The sequence below is a fragment of the Pongo abelii genome, chromosome 5 (assembly GCF_028885655.2).
Source record: "Pongo abelii isolate AG06213 chromosome 5, NHGRI_mPonAbe1-v2.0_pri, whole genome shotgun sequence".
NCBI classification, from domain to species: domain Eukaryota; kingdom Metazoa; phylum Chordata; class Mammalia; order Primates; family Hominidae; genus Pongo; species Pongo abelii.
In genome coordinates, this window is record NC_071990.2 from 143,717,077 (window position 1) to 143,737,008 (window position 19,932).

The following is a 19,932-nucleotide window of genomic DNA, read 5'->3' on the forward strand; positions in this document are numbered from 1 at the left end:
CTATTTTTAGGGTAACTTATAGTTTGGGTAATAAAACATGATTTTGAAATATTTGATGCTTCCTTCACATGGATAATTGGATATATTATCTTTTTATGCTTGGTTATTTTGATTGTTAGAGCTAAATTATATTTTCAGTTTATCATAAGTGTGTTTCTTCAAAGTTGTAAGCATTGGATTTTGTTTTAAATGCATTGGGCTGAGGCATAGCAGCTCTTTTTGCAAGATTTCATTGATAACATCTTTTATTGAAATGAATGTAAAATAATTTACTTAAAATGATTATTAGAATTGTTTGTAATTAAGTCAACACTTCTAAGAGTCCAAAATCATAAGCTATGTATCTGATTTTATTTTAGCTAAAGAAGCAGTTGGGTGATAATGAAGCTATTACTCAAGAAATAGTGGGTTGTGCCCATTTGGAGAATTATGCTTTGAAAATGTTTTTGTATGCAGACAATGAAGATCGTGCTGGACGATTTCACAAGTAAGTAAAGAGAAAAATAAAAATTATTTTATTAATTTTGTAACTGTGTAACCAAAATTAACTAGTTTTCTCTGGAACACTTTGTAACCTGCTGATTGATTTAGGTTTTTTTAGAAAAAATTATCAAACCTCATGGTGATTTTAGGTTACAAATTCTGGCCTTTCTCTTAAAAGAAAATGGCTGAAAGAAGAAATACCCAGGGCAGATTTATTTACTTAGTAAATATACTCTACTTAGCTGTTTTTTAACATTTAGTAAAATCTGAGTTGATTTTAGCCAAAATCACAGCCTCGCCTAATGATTTTGATTTTGAAGGTACCCACCCCAGTCAATTCAAATGATTTATCAGTATAATATTTACATGTAAAGAAATACATTATGGTTTGATATGGAGTCAGATAATACTATAATTACATTTTTCTAAAGTCAAAAACATACAAAAAATCTTGCCGTAGCGCATTTACTTGTAATGTGAGCCTTGTTACTTTCTCATAGTAACAGATTAGAAAACCATTTTTGTTATTTTCTTGAAATCTGATTTTATTTAAAACATTAATTTCAGAGTGCTTTTATAAAGATAGGAATTTTTTTTCTTATAGCTAAATGACAAAACTACATTTTAATGTGTTTCATATTTAAACTAGACTGGCTCTCTTTTCTCTTCCAGAAACATGATCAAGTCCTTCTATACTGCAAGTCTTTTGATAGATGTCATAACAGTATTTGGAGAACTCACTGATGAAGTGAGTGTACATTCTTTATTGTCTTGTTAGCTGAAGATCAGTAATGTTTCTGTTTATCAATATTGTTATTGCATTGTTTATTTACAGCAGAATGTCTGTCAGAATTTAGTGCAAGCAAAAAATGTAATTTTGCATTTTTTATTAGCCATTTTTAAAAAGTAAATTATTTCCAATAATATATTTTAATTTTGTACTAAGTTCTCTATTTTTATTTTTGTGTTTGTTTTTTGAGACAGTATATTGCTCTGTTGCCCAGGCTGGAGTGCAGTGGTGTGATCTCACCTCACTGCAGCCTCAGTCTCCCCGGGCTCAAGCAATTCTCCTGCCTCAGCCTCCTGAGTATCTGGGACTACAGGCACAAGCCACCATAACCGACTAATTTTGTATTTTTTGTAGAGACATGGTTTCACCAAGCTGGTCTCGAACTCTTGAGCTCAAGCAATCTTGCCTGCCTCAGCCTCCCAAAGTGCTGGAATTACAGGTGTGAACCCCACTGCACCTGGCCTGTAATAAGTTCTTTAAATCCAGCGTGTATTTTACACTTCAGCATATGTGTGACTACTGTATTGGACAGCACAGGTTTAGAGTTTGATCTTACTAAATATTAACATATTACTAATCCTGTATGTTGTTAAGTTTTTACACTGTAATTTGTTGAACATACTTGAGGTAGAATCATTTTTTTTTTTTTTTGAGATGGAATTTTGCTCTTGTTGCCCAGGCTGGAGTGGAATGGCGCAGTCTCAGTTCACTGCAACCTCCGCCTCCCAGGTTCAAGCGATTCTCCTGCCTCAGTCTCCCTAGTAGCTGGGATTACAGGCGGATGCCACGACACCCAGCTAATTTTTGTATTTTTACTAGAGATGGGGTTTCACCATGTTGGTCAGGCTGGTTTTGAACGCCTGACCTCAGGTGATCCGCCCACCTTGGCCTCCCAAAGTGCTGGGATTACAGGCATGAGCCAACGCACTGGGACTGGAGGTAGAATCTTTTTGTGACTTTTTTTCTGTTTAATTGCTAGTCAGCATTATTGTTAATGGTTTGTTTCCCTTGTAAAATGCATATAGGACTTAATATTTTATAACATACTTCCTGTTCATTTTATCAATTTGATTCCCATAATGACTCTAAGGTAAGCAAAGCACATAACCTTTGTATACATGGGCAAATGGGGCTAAATGACAGATTTACTACTTTAAGTTGAGTATTATTTTCCCCATAACAGCCTTTACCATTCATGTGGAGAATTTATTTTCTGAGAGGGAATATATTAATCTAGAAAAAGGAAGAGTTATAAATGAGATTGATACGTATGTGTTATATGAGTGATTTGAACACTATGGGCAATGTTGTTTTTTGTGATCGAACTTTTTTTTTCAAAATGATGAGGAGCTCTTAGTAATGTCCCAAACAAAACAGAGTACAATCACTGTATAAGGCATTTTTGTAAAAGATTGTATAGCAAAACTGCAAAAAGTTATTTTTTTGTTTATATTCAAAATGAAGTTACTCTCTAAGCTTGATGAGTATAAGCAGGGGTTTTGCCAGCATGAAAGTTGTACAGGACATTTCAAAGTTGTGACAAATGAAGGACTTTTTTTTTTTTTTGTGAGACTGAGTCTCGCTCTGTCACCAGGCTGGAGTGCAGTGGCACAATCTTGGCTCACTGCAACCTCTACCTCCCGGGTTCAAGCGATTCCCCTACCTCAGCCTCCCAAGTAGCTGGGCCTACAGGTGTGCGCCACCACACCTGGCTAATTTTTTGTATTTTAGCAGGGACGGGGTTTCACTGTGTTGGCCAGGATGGTCTGAATCTCCTGACCTCGTGATCCACCTGCCTCTGCCTCCCAAAGTGCTGGGATTACAGGTGTGAGCCACCAAGTCCAGCCAGGACATTTTTTTTGTAATGTGACTGTCCCTTTTATTTCAAAACATGGAGCAATTTTGGCCCTTGCCCACACACTGCCAGTAGCATTTCCCAGTAATTGAGCTAACCAGAAACCACCTGAGATATTTCAAAACAGCCCTACCCTAGGGTATGGGGCAATGCCCATTTAGAGCCACTGCTCTCAGATATTTTATACTCTTATACAGAGTCATATAAAGGAGAACTGATACCTGGAGTGTGAAAACCTGAACTGTTACTCAATGAGTATTTCCTTTTTATATTCTGATGGCCTTATGGATCCACCTTTTTAACTCCCTTTTACCTCATCTCCTGTTATTAATGATCCAAATTTTCTTTTCTTCTCTGTTTTACTAATGTGAGGCACTATGCTAAATACTTGGGGATACAGAGGTAATATAAACATGACATGATGGAAAGCTTTGAGTGGTTCATTAGAACTTAGGAGAGTACCAGGTAGGTGAAGGAGAATAGTAAGAATTCAGATTAGAAGAGTAAGTCATAAGCCAGGTCAGACAGATGATGGAAGACCTACAATCTTCAATTTGTATTTTTGAGTAAAGAACTATGCCTTGGGGTGCTTTGTATAATAGGAGTCTGTACAATGAACTGAAGTGAGGGAGAACTACAAAACCATTTGACAAAAAAAAAAAAAAAAAAAAACTGGTTGATGATTAACTGTGGGCCTTAGTTGAGAGGTGGATAACAGTACATGATGAGTTGTTTTTGACTTGAGAAACAATAATATATTGAAACTAGATTTTAAAATTTGAGGTGCAAGTATGACAGCCAAAAAGGAATTACCAGAAGCCTCTTGGAAATAAGCAAAAGACAGCAAAGTAGAGGGGACAATTCAAGTTATAAGATTAGACAAACCCTTCAGGTAAGTGGATTGTTTTCAGTGAGAGAGAAGATGACTAAATAAATACCCTTTGTAAACACCTATTTTTGCAATGTAAGAGGAAGAAGTTAATAAACACATTTGTAGATGTGAATGGAAATTCAAGATACCAGAAGAAAGGATCATGATAAGGCAAAGTAGCAGCTCAGAATGCCACATGGTTTATTGTGCTCTGGGCCTACAGGCGTGCGCCACCATGCCTGGCTAATTTTTTGTATTTTAGTAGAGACGGGGTTTCACTGTGTTGGCCGGGATGGTCTTGATCTCCTGACCTCATGATCTGCCCTCTCCTATTTCTTATTTGGGGAAGCTACCTTCCCCTATGTATTTTAGAAGCAAGCACATAATCCTTTAAAGTCATAACTGCTGACAATGGTGAATCCAGCTAACAGGTAAAGTAATAGTCATAGGAAAAAGAACAAAATTTCCAGAAATCTTAAGTGAGTAATAGTTTCTCTTCACTTAAGGAATATGTAACACTTCCACATACATAAACTACATTAATTTATCTGTATGTCAGGAGAAAAATCTAGGTTTACTTTTAGTTACCATTAATGAAGAACCAGCTTCCTTAATTTTTTGAACATAGTAACTAGGGAAAAACTGTAAATGAGGCCAATGAGAAGGCTTCATGTGAGATTGGGGTGATGGGATGGGATTTGTTTAGATATTAGGGTTACTAAAGAGTAAGGGTAAAGGGATTTTTTTTACCCCCATCTCACTACCCAACCTGCTCCCTAAGCCGCTTTGCCTTGCACTGGTGCTAGAATAAAGTAGCGTCTTTGTTGGTGGGTAAGGGATTCCAGATAGTTGGAGGGGTCTGGAATGGGATCCCACACACAGTCCCACCTGGATCACTGCTTAGTGGAGCTGTAGGAGCGGGGCTGCCCCCACGCAGACCTACCTGAATGGTAGAGCCACTGGCAGCTTGCACCCTGAGCCTGGAAAAGGTGCAGCTTTCAACTCCAACCTGTGGGAGCAGCCACAGGGGCTGTACCTTGCAAAGCCATAGGGGCAGAGCTGCCCAAGGCCACCACTTGTACCAGTGTTCCCTGGATGCTGGTCATGGAGTCAAGGATTATTTTGAAACTTTGAAGTTTAATGTCTACCATGTTGATTTTTGGACTTGTGTGGGGCCTATCTTGCCTTTTTGGGGGCAGTTTCTTCCTTTTAGAATGAGGATGCTTACCCAATGCCTGTACCACCATTCTTTCTTAGAAGTAAATAACTTGCTTTTAATCTTACAGGCTCACAGGTGGAAAGAATGTGCCTTGATTCTTAGATGAGATTTTAGACTTTTGAGTTGATGCTGCAATGAGTTAAATCTTTAGGGGACTATTAGGAAGGGATGATTATATTTTGCAATGTGAGAAGGACATGAGATTTGAGGGGTTGGGAGCAGAGGTGGAATTGTATAGGTTGGATGTTTGTCCCCCCCGAAACTCATGTTAAAATGTGGTCCTCAGTGTTGGAGGTGAGGCCTGGTGGGAGGAATGGTCATGGGGGTGGATCTTTTATGAATGGCTTGGTGCCCTCCCCATGGTAGTAAGTGAGTTTTCACCCTGTTATTTCATGTGAGAAGTGGTGGTTTAAAAGAGCCTGGTGCCTCTCTTGCTGCCTCTCCTGCCTTGCGACACGCTGGCTTCCTTTTGCCTTCCATCATGAGTAAGAGCTTCCTGGGCCTCACCAGAAGCCAAGCAGATGCTGGGCCCATGCTCGTACAGCCTGCGGAATGTGAAGGCTCTTTTCTGTATAAATTAGCCAACATCAGGTATTCCTTTATAGCAGTGAAAACAGACTAATACAAGATGTAAACAACCTGAATAATCGAAGCCTTCTGTGTGATATCTGTACATGATGATTTGGGATATTCTAATTAAGTTATTTTTACTTAAAATTCCATCCCTTTTCAAAAAGGCCACTGGTTTACAAGATGAATTATGCAACTTACATAACTAATTCATCTTATTTTGAGCTTTTTTTCCCTGCAGTTCGTTCTTCTGTCATTGAAGAACCTACAGGAACTTCTTATTTCCTAACACTGCAAGTCCAAGCTCCTCTGACAGATTTTCAGGTTTTCTGTCATGCTCCATACTCTGCTTGCAGCCCTATTTGCCAGTCCTACTTTGTAGACCAGGCTGCTCACTGTTTTCTCATTTTTCACCTTTGGAAATGTGTTTTTAGCCGGCTTTGCCTAAGTTTTATCTTCTCTTCCAGTCTCACCTACATTAATCTAGTCCTTACATTAATTTCTCCATTCTCTCAGCTCTCCCCCACTTGTATTTGGAGTTCTAACTTTATGAATATTATACTATGAATGTATTTTCATTTTTGTGTATTATATTTTTGAATAAATTATATTGCAAGTACTTGAAGAGGGGGCTTTGTCTTCTTGATTAGTTTCTGCTTGAAAAGTTGCTATAGTGTTTCATTTTTTAATCTGTAGATGGAAAAATGCCTTACACTTGTTTATATATAACTTATTATATTTCATAACTTTTCTAAAATGTAATAGATCTCATTTACTCAATGATATTTTTCTTGATCATTTCTTGATTTTTTTTCCTTTTAATTTCATGTCATTACTCACTTGTATAAAACTAAAATTTATTTTCTTTAGTCCTTCAACATTTTTGTTTTTTTATTTTTTAATATTTTGTCTGCCACTATTCTATTTCTCAGTTATCTTATCTCTATTTTAGGTATATGTATTTAGCTCTTTTAACTGTGCCTTATTATCATTCCATCACAGCATTTTAATTAAATTTGCCGTTATGTAAGCTTCTAGCTCTGTTGTTACATAAACTGTAGTTCTCTTGGAATCAGTGCCCAGTTTTAGTTATAGAGTCAACATAAATATTTTCTTTTTCTGCTATAGCATCTTGTGTAATCTGTTTGTGGCCAATATTATTGATAGGCTTCCTTTCATTGTATTTTAGATTCATTTTACTACTAGCAGTGTTTGAGGAACAGATAACATTTTACTGTTTTTCATTCATAATCTTTGGTTAAGATTAATACTGCCAAGTTAGGTAGAACATGAAAATTACAGGTGAAAGATAATGCTATTCTTATATATGGAGTTTTTGCTATTTGAGGGAATGAGATGGGTATGTTTTCTGCCCTCATTGAGCTTATGTTCCAACCTGGAAAGAGAAACAGAATAACTCTGATGAGACATGATGTATTAACGAAATGTAGGGAAGGTATGCGTTGGCAGTACCTAACATTAGCCTGGCACTATGCTTAGACACCTTGTTTCATCTTTCACAACTCTGAATTATAGTGAGAAAACTGCGGGTCAGAAAAATATAAAGTACTTGGCCCCAGATACATAGCCCAGGACAATGTTTCTCAAACTCTCTGTGATAAAGGTTCAGCCTTTTTTTTTTTTTTTTTTAATTTTCAATTCTTTGCAGATGATTTTGTAAAATACAAATGCAAGTAATAAATGAATTACAGAAGAGAAAATTTAAAAAGGCATACAGATAGATATACAGCCTAATTTGCTGTGTGTGTTTCAAATGTTTCTAAATCCAGTTTCAGTATTACGTTGTCACAAACTCGTAAGCAGTTTTGCAGCAGTGTTTCTGGGACCACATTTTGATTGGCACAGATCTAGATCTTTTTTGGATCCTGTTATGGTCCTCCTTGCTTGAAAAACAGGGCTGCACATTTACTTAGGCAATAAGGCACATGAATAGCTGGCTGTGAGAAGGTAGTCTGTTTAAGGGTATCCATGTGCACTGGAAGGTTTCAAAGTGAGCAACATCTTGTTATTAGCCTAGAAAACCATGGTAAAGCAGAGATATTTTCTAACTACAAAAACATTTATTCCTTACATACACCACACTTTTCATGTTCTTACTGTATCCTGAAAGTCTCATTCTTAGCAATTATCATAATAGATAAATATGAGAGTAGGGTTATGTCTAATTACAGTAGAAATTCCGTGTGACTTGTACTCACTTGTATGGTAATTGCCAAGAACAATGTCTTACACCTAATTGATGAGTTGTAAATGAATGAAGTATTTTTTCATACAGTATTAGTATAAAGTAGTTAAGAGTGCAGGCATTGGGCCTCCAAGTTCTATTATGTCACTCCATAACTGCATGACTTTGGGTAAGTTAACTTATGTAAGCCTGTTTCAACATACGTAAGATGATGAAAATTGTAATACCTGTTTTGTCAAGTTGTCATGGAGATCAAGTGAGGAAATATATGTAAAGCCTTTAGCAAAGTGCCTAGCATGTAAGTGCTTTAAAAAAATTAGCTCTTGCAGATTCTAGCAGTAGTAAGGAGTATAGCTTGAGAAGGCCCATAGGAAGCCTTTATGAACTAGGGTAAAAGATAAAAACTTGAGTTTTCAGAAAGGAGATCAGAGAGTAGGGTTACATTTAAAAAAATATGCTAAATACACACACAAAAAAATCAGTTCGTGTAGTCCATTCTAAGTACTAAATGTGTATTCATTGCTAGTTTTAGCCTGTAACCTGAGTTTGAAACATAGCTCTATCATATAATAATGTTTAAACCATGTTTTAATAATATTTTACTGGGCTGTATTTAGAGAGGTTGTCAGCAAATACATAAAATTTTTCATGGAAACTATCCTAAACTGATCTGGCTTATATATTTACTTTGTATTTAGATGAGCTTATTCATGGGCATTATGTATTATTGCTACTGTATTTGGGAGTCTAACGTGTACATTTGGAGTTCCAAAAGGAGAGTAGAAAGAAAACGAGTACAAAAGATATCTGAAGAAATAATGACCACAGATTTTCCAAATTGAGTAAAAAAAACAGCTACAGATTCAAGAAGCACAGTGAACAATAAGATTAATATAAAGGAAGTCACACCTAGAAACATTGTAGTCAAACCACTGAAGTCTAGTGATGGGAGAGAAAATCTTGAAAAAGCAGCCTTGAGAAACAATGTGTTACACACAGGGTAACAGTGTTGTGAGGGATAGTTGACTTCTCATTTTTTAAAAAGTTGGAGGCCAGAGGATAATAAAATGACATATTTAAAGGGCTGAAAGAAAAAAAAATAAAACAAATGAACAAAAACCCTGTCAACTCAGAATTCTATATACAGCAAAGCTGTGCTTCAAAAAATGAAGGTTTTAAAAAAACATTTTTAGGCAAGTTAACTCATTGCTAGCATGTCTGCACTAAAGATCCAAAGAACTAAAGAACAGCTAAAATGAAGGAAGTTTTTCAAGCAGAAGGAAAAGGATACCAAGTAGGAATTTGATTTACAGGAAGGAATGAACAACACTGGACATAGTAATGTAGGTAAATGTAAAAGACTATATATTTTTCATTTCTTTAAAAGATACATGTCTATATTTGTAAAAATTATTTTAACTATACATATATATTTGGCAAACCCTAAAGAAGGCAGAGAAGGGGAAGAGAAGGAAACATAAACAGGTGGGCCCAATGCAAAACACATAGCAAATTTTAGACCTAAATACAGCTATGTTGTTACATACCATAATTGTAAATGGACTAACATCCAAATTTTATAGTAGAGGTTTTCAGACTAGATTTTTTTTAAAAGCAAGCCTTAACTGTATACTGTTTCTAAGAGATACTGTTCAAATACAAATATAAATATTTTGAAAATGAAAATATGGAAAATATGCTTCATGCAGTTACTAAGTAAATAGAATCTCAAGTGGCCATAGATAAAATAGACTTTGAGTAGATGTGTTACTAGAAATAAAAGGGGACATTTTATAATAATAAAGGGGTCAGTTCATCAAGAAGACAATACAGTTACAAATGTCTGTGCACCTAATAATAAGACTTTCAAACTATATGAAACAAAAATCGACAAAAAGAAAAGAAAAATAAGGAAAAATTCGTAATCATAATTGGAAATTTTAACACCCCCATTAGTCATCGATAGAATAGTTTTTTAAAATCAATAAAATAACACGAATAACGAGTGGCCACATAAACTGTTGTCTAGAATGTGAAAAACTAAGAGCTTTCATACATTGCTTGATGGAGATGTTAGATGTTATATCCACTTTAGGAAAAGAGTTGGCCATTTTTTTTTAATGCTAAACATACTCCCTTTTACCCAGCAATTCCTATTCTGGTTTTTATCCAAGAGAAATAAAAACATATGTCCTGAAAAAGACTTGTTCAGGAGTGCTTACGGGAAGTTTATTCATAATGGCCCAAAGCTAGAAACAACCCTGATGTCCACCAACAGGGGCACTGGTAAACACATTGGGGTATTATATACAAAAAGGAACTGACTGCTGATATAACCTACAACATGGATGAATCTAGTAGACATTATGCTGAGCAAAAAAAGAGCCAGAAGAATACAAACTATGATTCCCTTCATGTACATGTGTGTGTACATGCACGCACACCAAAGGAAGTTGATCTGGGAAGGGATATAGATAGAAGTATGGTTTACCCAGGTATATTAATCTGTTTGTCAAAATGTTGTGCACTGAAGATGTATGCATCTCAGTATGTTCATTTTACTGCAGAAGTTAAATATTGAACTATTTTGTTGATAGGTTTGGTTTATCTTAGTATGGGTTGGCAGTTCTAAACCTGCTTATTCTGTATTCTAGGAGTGACCAAATGATTAAATATATTGAGGGAGACAGTTTTCTCACTTTTGGGGAATTTAGTTACAATGGGGGGAATGAGAGAAGACTAGATTGTGTTGTGCTGTTAGGTTGGAATTGTTGTAATCTTCTTAATTCATGCTTTTAAATATATTACACTAGATGAATAGATATATAGGTATAATATGTATACTATAGTTTGTGTATCTCTATACTCTCCTAGGAGCAATGATGCAGCAGTAGCAGTGAGCACACAGTGAGCATCCCTAGTGCCTGATTTTCTATTCTAATTTTATTCTGCATACGGAACCAGGACTTTCGTAAAAAATGCTTAATCTAGGGCTAAGTCCAGGAAAGCTACAGATAAGGCCGGACCTTCTTGTGACAGAAAGGAGGAAAGTGTTATCATAATCATAGGACCCAGAAGCTGACTTGAAAGGGTTCCCATTGTCCAAGCCAGGGACAGTTTGGGCATAAAAATGAGAATGATAGTAATGGATGATAATTCATTGAATAAATTAAGAATCTGTATAGGTCCAGACTGATACATATGAAGAAATAAATAAATGAATAAATAATAGAAGAGCAGAGAAGGCTCTTTGTCATAGTATTCTAACTATATACAAATAATGATAAAATTGGAAAATTATTAGTGGGCTTTAAAAGTAGTAAGTGGAAAGTTTGATAAAAAGAAGTATATTTACATGTCTCTGAATATCTTAGCAAATTGCTTATTGATATCACAGAAAAATAGTAATTCAATAATGAGAAAACTTGTCACACATCTCTTTAGGCCAAGTCATTAAACCTAACACCACTAATATTGGGACAACTCACGTCATGTGCATCCTAATAAGATGATCTGGAAAAGACAAACATCGCTTCAGTGATAATGCTTCCAAAAACGTATAACCCAAACGTAATCATGAGGAGACATCAGACAAATCAATAGACATTTTACAGCTTGGTTGGTATTTTTTAAAAAGTCAAGGTCAAGAGACACTAATGCTCTTTAGATTAGTTCTGGGCCTGGGGGAAAAATAACTGCAAAGGACGTGATTGGGACAATTGGCAAAATTTATTGGGACTGTGGATCAGACTGTGTAAGTATTAAATTTTCCGATTTTTGAGATTGTCCTAGATTTTGGAAAGTGCAATGAAAGGGTAAGGGGGACACAGTGTCTTCAATTTACTCTTAAATGGTACAGAAAAAAATAATATATATATATATATATATATACACACACACAGACACAGTTTTTTTTTTTTGAGACGGAGTCTCGCTCTGTTGCCCAGGATGGAGTGCAGTGGCGCAATCTCACCTCTGCAAGCTCCACTTCCCAGATTCACGCCATTCTCCTGCCTCAGCCTCCTGAGTAGCTGGGACTACAGGTGCCTGCCACCATGCCCAGCTAATTTTTTGTATTTTTAGTAGAGATGAGGTTTCACTGTGTTAGCCAGGATGGTCTCAATCTCCTGACCTCATGATCCGCCTTCCTCGGCCTCCTGAAGTGCTGGGATTATAGGCATGAGCCACCGTGCCCGGCCTGACACACACACTTTATATATATATATACACGTTTTATACATTTATATGTAGAAGTAAATTGATAAAACAAAAATTAAATAGTTGGAGAATCTGAGTAGAAGATATGTGAGAGTATGTTGTGCTATTTTTAAAACTTTCTGTAAATTTGATGAAAACTGTATTTTTTTTTTTTCCAAAAAATAATTAACATTGGTTTCTTTTCTTACCCCAGTAGATTAAGTATTAAACAGTTACCAACCATACCTTGTTTGGAAATCTTTTGTTTACTTGGAACGTATATTCCAATGTTATGATATTTTAAAAATAGAGGAGTTATATTTAAGTTTTTGTGTATTAAGTTATAGTTATGATTGGGGGTATAGTTTTACTCTCCCTTTTAAAAACTTGTTTGATGAAATTATAGTTGCTTTGAAAAATATAAAAGGATTAAAATGTTGAATGAATATCAGGAAATACATGTAATCTGTGACTATAAATATTTCAGTGTCTGAGTCATTTTGATAATAAATTTGTTTAATATGTTTTTCAAGCATTTCTCATTATACCACGTCTCAGTGTTCTGGGAGTTATGTGGAAGTCTTGTTTATATAATAACTTGGGAGGTTGAGGGACTAAGAGTATAAATGTATTTGTGATGTTGCCACAAAGTTAGAGATTATTAATCCCATTTTTATCACTGTCTACTTTGAAAATCTTATGAAAGCTGTGGATTCGCATGCTAATGTGTATTGCATTTTTGCATGTCATTTGGGGGGTGTTCCAGGAAGAGGCAAGAGAGAGTGCTACATTTTTGAGACTACAGTACAAGCTACCTATTCTTGTTCAAGAAATAACAAGGAGAACAATGTGGCAGAATCCAGAATGAGAAGGAGTGATAGGATAGGAGATGAGAATGAGGGTGGTTGGGGGAGGATTCAAACAGAGAATTGATAAAATTTGACTTGTATTTTTAAAGTATTGTTCCTTTCTGTAATGGACAAGAGTGGAAAAGGCAAACTTATTAGTACGTTATTAAATAATCAAGGTAAAAGATAATGCTTGCTAGGACCAGAATTTGCCGAAGAGGACATGTTGAGTAATGGTTGGATTCTGGATATATTTTGAATGCAGAGCTGACAAAATTTAACAGATTCATTGGCAGAGTGTAAAAGATACAGAGAACTCAAAAATGACTCCAAGGGTTGGACCTAACAACTGTAAGATCATTCTTAACCATTGTGGCCATTTATAGAGTTGGTGGGGGAAAATCAGGAGTTGGTTTTGAACTTGGAGGAGCTTATCAAACATACAGGAGAAATGTGGAATTGGATGTATACTTATACAAAATCCTAAGGTTCAGAGAAGTCTGAACAGAAGATACAAATTTGGAAGTTGGCAGCAAATACACCTCATGGTATTTAAGGGTGGTATATTTAAAGCCATTAGACTGCATGAGATCATCAAGTGTAGAAAGAGGAGACAGGGAATCCAAGAGCTGAAGCCTGAGGTACTCCTGACACTGGGACATGAAAAAGAACCAGTGTAAAAGGACTGAAGGAGCGCGCAGCAAGGGTTATCAAAACCAGGAGGTCTTGATAACCAGGAAAGCAAGTGTAAAGGGGGACATCAAGGAATGAGGTGGGAAATAATCACTTGTTCATGCTCATAGGCATCAAGGAAGATGGCATGTAAGCCTTGAGTTTAGGTGGCAAAAACCACAATTACTTTCACACCAACCTAATAGCAATATAGAAGTAATCTGTAACCTTGACAAAAGCTGTTGCAGTGAGTGGTGGAGGTTAAAAACTTGCCTAAGATGGGTTCAATATAAAATCAAAGAGGAAGAATTAGATAGAGACAGCTGGTGTAAAACTTTGTCTTTCAAGGTGACTTTTTGGTATGCTAATGAAGAATAATTTATATCAAATTTTTCATAGCTCTAGCCAGGAATTTATTATTACACTCTTGTGATTCTTATAGGTACTAAGTTTGAAAATCCCTCCTCCAGCCTATGTTGCTGTTCTCTAACCAGTCATGCTTCAGTGTAGCAAGTGATTTAAAAATTAAATGAAAATTCATGCTAATTCTTAAGTGGCCAAAATTTGCAGTTGTCAGTGATTCTCATCAATCTAGTAACAAAACAGGAACTTAGAGGCCAAGGACAAAAGTAAAAGTTCTTTTTGCAGTTCCTGTCTCTTAGAAAGGATGTTTAATCAGCCAAAAGGAGTTAATGAATTTCAAAAATACATCTTGAAAATTTCCTTTTAAAATATTGTTTAGTATCCAGCATCCTTTACATCCTTTATTTTAAATAAAACAACATTGAAAAGTGAATTAGTGGAATTACAACTGCCAGAAATTTCTGCTAAATAGGATATGCATCAATTTGTAGGAATAGGGACATTTTGGAAACAGGATGAAATAAAAATTAAATACATTGCTTTACTAAAATGAGCCCTTTTCAACTTAGTTTCTTAAATTTCACATACTAATGCAGAAACTCAAATTGGTTTAAACTTCTCTACGCTGCTCATGCTTAGATATTAGGACTGAAAGAACTTTCTAAAGTCATTACAACTTTTCCACTAAGTCTTTAGACAGGATTAAATTATTTCAGATAGAAGAAAATTTGGCTTAATTTAAAAGACCCTCAAAGAAGGCAGTTTAAACTTTCCTTAGCAATTTATTCATTTACTTTTAAAATAGTTTTCTTCATAACTACCAAAAGGTACATTCTGCATTGATAAACATTAAGTAGCTGACCTTTAAGGCTTATTTTCTGTTATTTCATCTATTTTAATATGAGTTGCAAATTGCAGTGTGGTAATTGTATTTTACCAAGATAGACCTGAATGACTGGCTAACTTTACTACTACCAAAACAGTATGACCTTCAGTAAATTACTTTACTTTTGTAATGACGTTTCTTCATCTCTAAAATGATAGGATTATAGAATCCCGAGAAAGAAGGATGAAGAAATAGGGACTTCAGATAAGACACGTGTCACATTTAGGGATGTCAGTTATTGCGTGGTTTCACGTTAGACTCTAAAACTCATGTTTGACTCATTCATCTCATGTATCCCCAGCATTTAGCATATTACCTGACTTGAGTAAATAATAAATAACTGTTAACTTACTGGAAATGAGGGTGCTTCATAGGGAGTAAACATTTGCACTTAGCCTTGGAGGAAAGGAGACTGGACAGAGAGGAAACCATGTTAGATAAGAGAGAATAGCGTAAGAAGAGAATGCAGGTAAGACAGGAATCCAATCTTGATTGAGGGAAATGGAAATAAGACTGAGTGTCCACAATGTGGAGGGCCTTGAATGCCAGATTAAACTGTATTTACATTGAGCCAGTCTTATAATGTCTCAAAGCCTTAGTGTGAGTAAAATGTGACCTGCCTAAATTTCGAGGTTCTGATGAAGACCAAGTAGAGGAAAATGTGTGGAAATGCTTTATAACCTGTAGAATGCCATAAAGATGTCAGTCCAAGACTTTAATCTTGTCTTGGATTTATCTTACTTATCCAACTAGCATTTAATATGTATCTTCTATGCATGGCATATTGGTTTATTTATCTTTATTCTCCAAATATTTCCTTATTTCTACCTTTGCTTGTACTTTTCCTTCTCTCCAGAATCATCTTATTGCTTCCATTTTTTCACATCTTACCCATATTGCATGACCAAACTGAAGTATCATTTTCTTTACCTTATTCTGTTTTTTCTTTATTCTCTGAACTGTTCCATGTACTTACTATAGGAAACAGGTTTAATACTTCCTTCCTACTAAGTGTGTTTTTATAGTAATAGTTCTTTGTATTTTAATTTCATATCCATAGCCAGATGATTAGCTCCCTAAGGGTGGAAATAATGTATTGACTTATTTTATATTAATTAAAATAATTAATACCTAATTAAATTTTATCTAAATAAATACCTAATTTTATTAATTAATTAATACCCAATTAATATTTAATTAATACATAAGTAAATATTAATTAAAATAATTAAGACCTAATTAAAGGTCTTAATTTGGCTTTTATGTAACTTTTCCCATATTTGGATATAGAAAACATAATTCATATTTAAAATTCTATATGAGTTATTATTGATTGCGCCCACTATTTTGCACTCTGTCATAGGACAGAGTATTTAAAATTACTGGAAGGTCAGCTAGAGGATTAGGAGCCAAAGGAGATTAGAGAGAAACCAAGAGAATAGAGTGTCACAAAAACTAGAGATAGAGAAGGTTTCACAAAGATTGGCATAGTCCAGGGCTTTTAATATATTTACAGAGTGTAGCAGTTTGGTAAGATGATACCTAAAAAGTGTCCCTTGGATTTTCTAGTGTAGACTAGGCAGTTGATATTAGCAAGAGCAATTCCTCAAATGAACTGACAACTTAAGTGAGGAACAGGCTGACACATGTGGGCTCCCTGCCAGTAAAAGACACAGGCATATTCAAATTCCCTGACCTTTTGTGTTACTGGAGAATATGAACTAAACAGAAAAGACATATACCCTCCCCACCCCCTAGAGTGAACTGAGTGGTGAAGAAGTGAAGACTAAATGTGGATACTTCTGTTGGAAATTTCATTTGTGAAGTGGAGCAAAATGTCATACCTGGAAGAAAATCAGAATCAATGTATAGATTTTTTAATTGAATATGTAAGAGGAGTGTTTGATAAGAAGGAAATGTGATACAAATTTAGTAATTTAGGGGTTAATTTTTTTAGTTTTCTGTACAGAAGCTACCTCTAGTAGTATCTAGAGACTCACATTATAGAATATTCAACTAAGTATCTGGACCACCTCCTACATTTATACTTATCAATGACTTCGTGGATCTTTGCAAAAGGATACTCTCTTTTTTTTTTTTTTTTGGCCGGGAGGAGGTCTGGAGCTGGGCTGGTGCAGTGGCGCAGTCTTGGCTCGCTGCAACCTCTGCCTCCTGGGTTCACGTGATTCTCGTGTCTCAGCCTCTTGAGTAGCTGGGATTACAGGTGTGTGCCACCATGCCCGGCTAATTTTTTGTGTTTTTCATAGAGACGGGGTTGGTCTCTATTGGCCAGGCTGGTCTCCAACTCCTGAGCTCAGGCAATCCACCCTCCTTGGCCTCCCAAAGTGCTAGGATTACAGGCATGAGCCACTGTGCCTAGCCCTCTATTTCTTTATTTCTTTCTTTTTTTTGAGACAGAGTCTCGCTCTGCTGCCCAGGCTGGAGTGCAGTGGCGTCTGCCTCCCGAATTCAAGTGATTCTCCTGCCTCAGCCTCCCGAGTAGCTGCAACTACAGGCATGTGCCACCACGCCCAGCTAATTTTTGTATTTTCAATAGAGACAGGGTTTCATTATGTTGGCCAGGCTGGTCTTGAACAACTGACCTCGTGATCTGCCTGCCTCAGCCTCCCAAAGTGGTGGGATTACAGGCATGAGTCACCGTGCTTGTTTTCAAATAGTAAAACCACGTTCGCTCTGGAACTCTAATTGCATATAAATCACCTGGGGGTCTTGTAGTGCAGGTGCAGGCTGGCACTTGTAGTTCAGGTTCAGTAGATCTGGGGTGGGCTTGAAGATTCTGCATTTCTAACAAGTTCCCAAGTGATAACGATGCCACTATAAAGGTCAGTTGAAAATATAAACTAAAAATCACTAGCACATCCAAAATTATAAGAGATTTTTATATTTTTTAAAGCAAATTTTTATCTTATATCCTGTAACATTAGCATATCAAGTTACATTAGTTTTAAGGCATAGAAGAAGAGGCAGCTAACAGGTTCTTCATGATCTTTTCAGTTAACCCAATGAGTTATTATTTTTCCCTTTTTAGAATCAGGGTAACTGAGGTTCAGAGCTGTTAACTAGCATGTGACTAGTTAAAAAGTCAGGTTTACCTATCAGTCTAGCATTTGCTTTAACCACCACATCTTAATTTTCTTTTTATTTTTTTCTTGATTTGTACAGATCTGTTTTTTTTGTCTTTAGTGAAAATAATTCAATCTATTGTTATTTTTATATTTAGTCTTAGAATTCTACTTTAGCCTATTTCTCCGCTGTGCAGAAGAGTTGCAAATTTTGCTGGAAGGACACTCCTGTTTTTCCATTGCATATCCTTTCTGAAATGTTATATGATAAAAGAGAACTGGGCATATGTTTTGAGGACAATAGCTTCTCATGAATTCTGTCAAGCCTTAAATACTTGGTGGATTCCAGCAATAGGGTGAGGTATTGCCAGTTTCTTTTAGAGCTGTAATCTGCAGAAATAGGTTTTATCTCAGAAATATGATACAGGTCATCATAAATGTTTACTTTTTACTTCTTTACCATAGTCCAATGTTGATATAAAAATGCTCTCTTTTAGAATGTGAAACACAGGAAGTATGCCAGATGGAAGGCAACATACATCCATAATTGTTTAAAGAATGGGGAGACTCCTCAAGCAGGCCCTGTTGGAATTGAAGAAGATAATGGTATGTATTTATTTATTCTGAGTAAAAGGACTTAGTAGAATCATAATTATTCAGTAGATTACTCAAAGTTTTTGGAGGGAACAATACAGTTTTGTTTTCATCAGGCCCAGAATCAATGAAAGTTAAGTATAAAATCATAAACTTAGGGACAGTGAGAAATAGAAATGAAGGTCAAACTGCTGTAATAGCTGTCCATGTCAACAAAGTGACTTATCTGTCTCCTACTTTTTTTTTTTTTTATGAGACATAGTCTCGCTCTGTCGCCCAGGCTGGAGTGCAGTGGCGTGGTCTCTGCTCACTGGAAGCTCTGCCTCCCAGGTTCATGCCATTCTTCTGCCTCAGCCTCCCTAGTAGCTGGGACTACAGGCGCCTGCCACCACACCTGGCTAATTTTTTTGTATTTTTAGTAGAGACAGGGTTTCACCGTGTTAGACAGGATGGTCTCGATCTCCTGACATTGTGATCCACCCGCCTCGGCCTCCCAAAGTGCTGGGATTACAGGCGTGAGGCACCATGCCCAGCCTCCTACTTTTAATCAGATTTCATTCCTGTTATATAGGAAAGGCAATCCATTTATAATTTATAAAATGTTTTCAAACCACAAAGAATACTATATCATTTTTTGTAAATCTATTTGAGTTGTGTAGGTTATTTGGGGAGTTAGTAATACATTCACATAGTTCAGAAAAATCATAGAGTATATAAAAAATATGAAGTGAATTTCTCCTGTCTACCACATCCCGCATCTTCCCAGATCCTACCAAAACTCAAGTAAGCATTGTTTTTAGTTTTTTTTGTGTATCTTTACAGAGATCATTTTTTATGAATTTACTACCAAGTAGAAACACATATGCTCCATTTTTTCATACAACTGGTAATATACATACTGTTCTGTACCTGGCTCTGTTTTTTTTTTTTAACTTGATATGTACAGGAAAATTTTACCATCACACAGTGCGTTTTACAAATTTTAATCACGAAAAAATAAAGGTCTTATTATTTTACTTGGCCTTTCAGTTAATGTGTAATAGAAAAGGGAAACCTTTTTTCACTTACTTGTTTTTTATGTATTAGACGTAGTAAATAGATGGTTATAAAGAGAACGACCACTGTTCTTGGAACTGAGAAAATTCCAAACGATCCTTGCATTTTGTTACATACTTTTATGCATTTGTGAAGATAATTATCCAATGCAGGCATCAGTAAACTTTCTTAAAGGATCAGATAATAAATATTTTCAGTTTATGAATGATACTGTCTTTGTTGCAGCTGTTTAGCTCTGC

General features: G+C 35.8%; 1 protein-coding gene across 1 annotated transcript in view; it reads left to right on the forward strand.

The window, feature by feature from the left end:
- The window catches only part of VTA1 (vesicle trafficking 1), a 77,705-nt gene that overhangs the window by 21,890 nt on the left and 35,883 nt on the right, over positions 1-19,932 (forward strand). Inside the window, 3 exon segments of the mRNA NM_001133194.1 lie at positions 360-487; positions 1,156-1,231; positions 18,541-18,649. Of these exon segments, the coding sequence (NP_001126666.1) occupies positions 360-487; positions 1,156-1,231; positions 18,541-18,649 (313 nt within the window).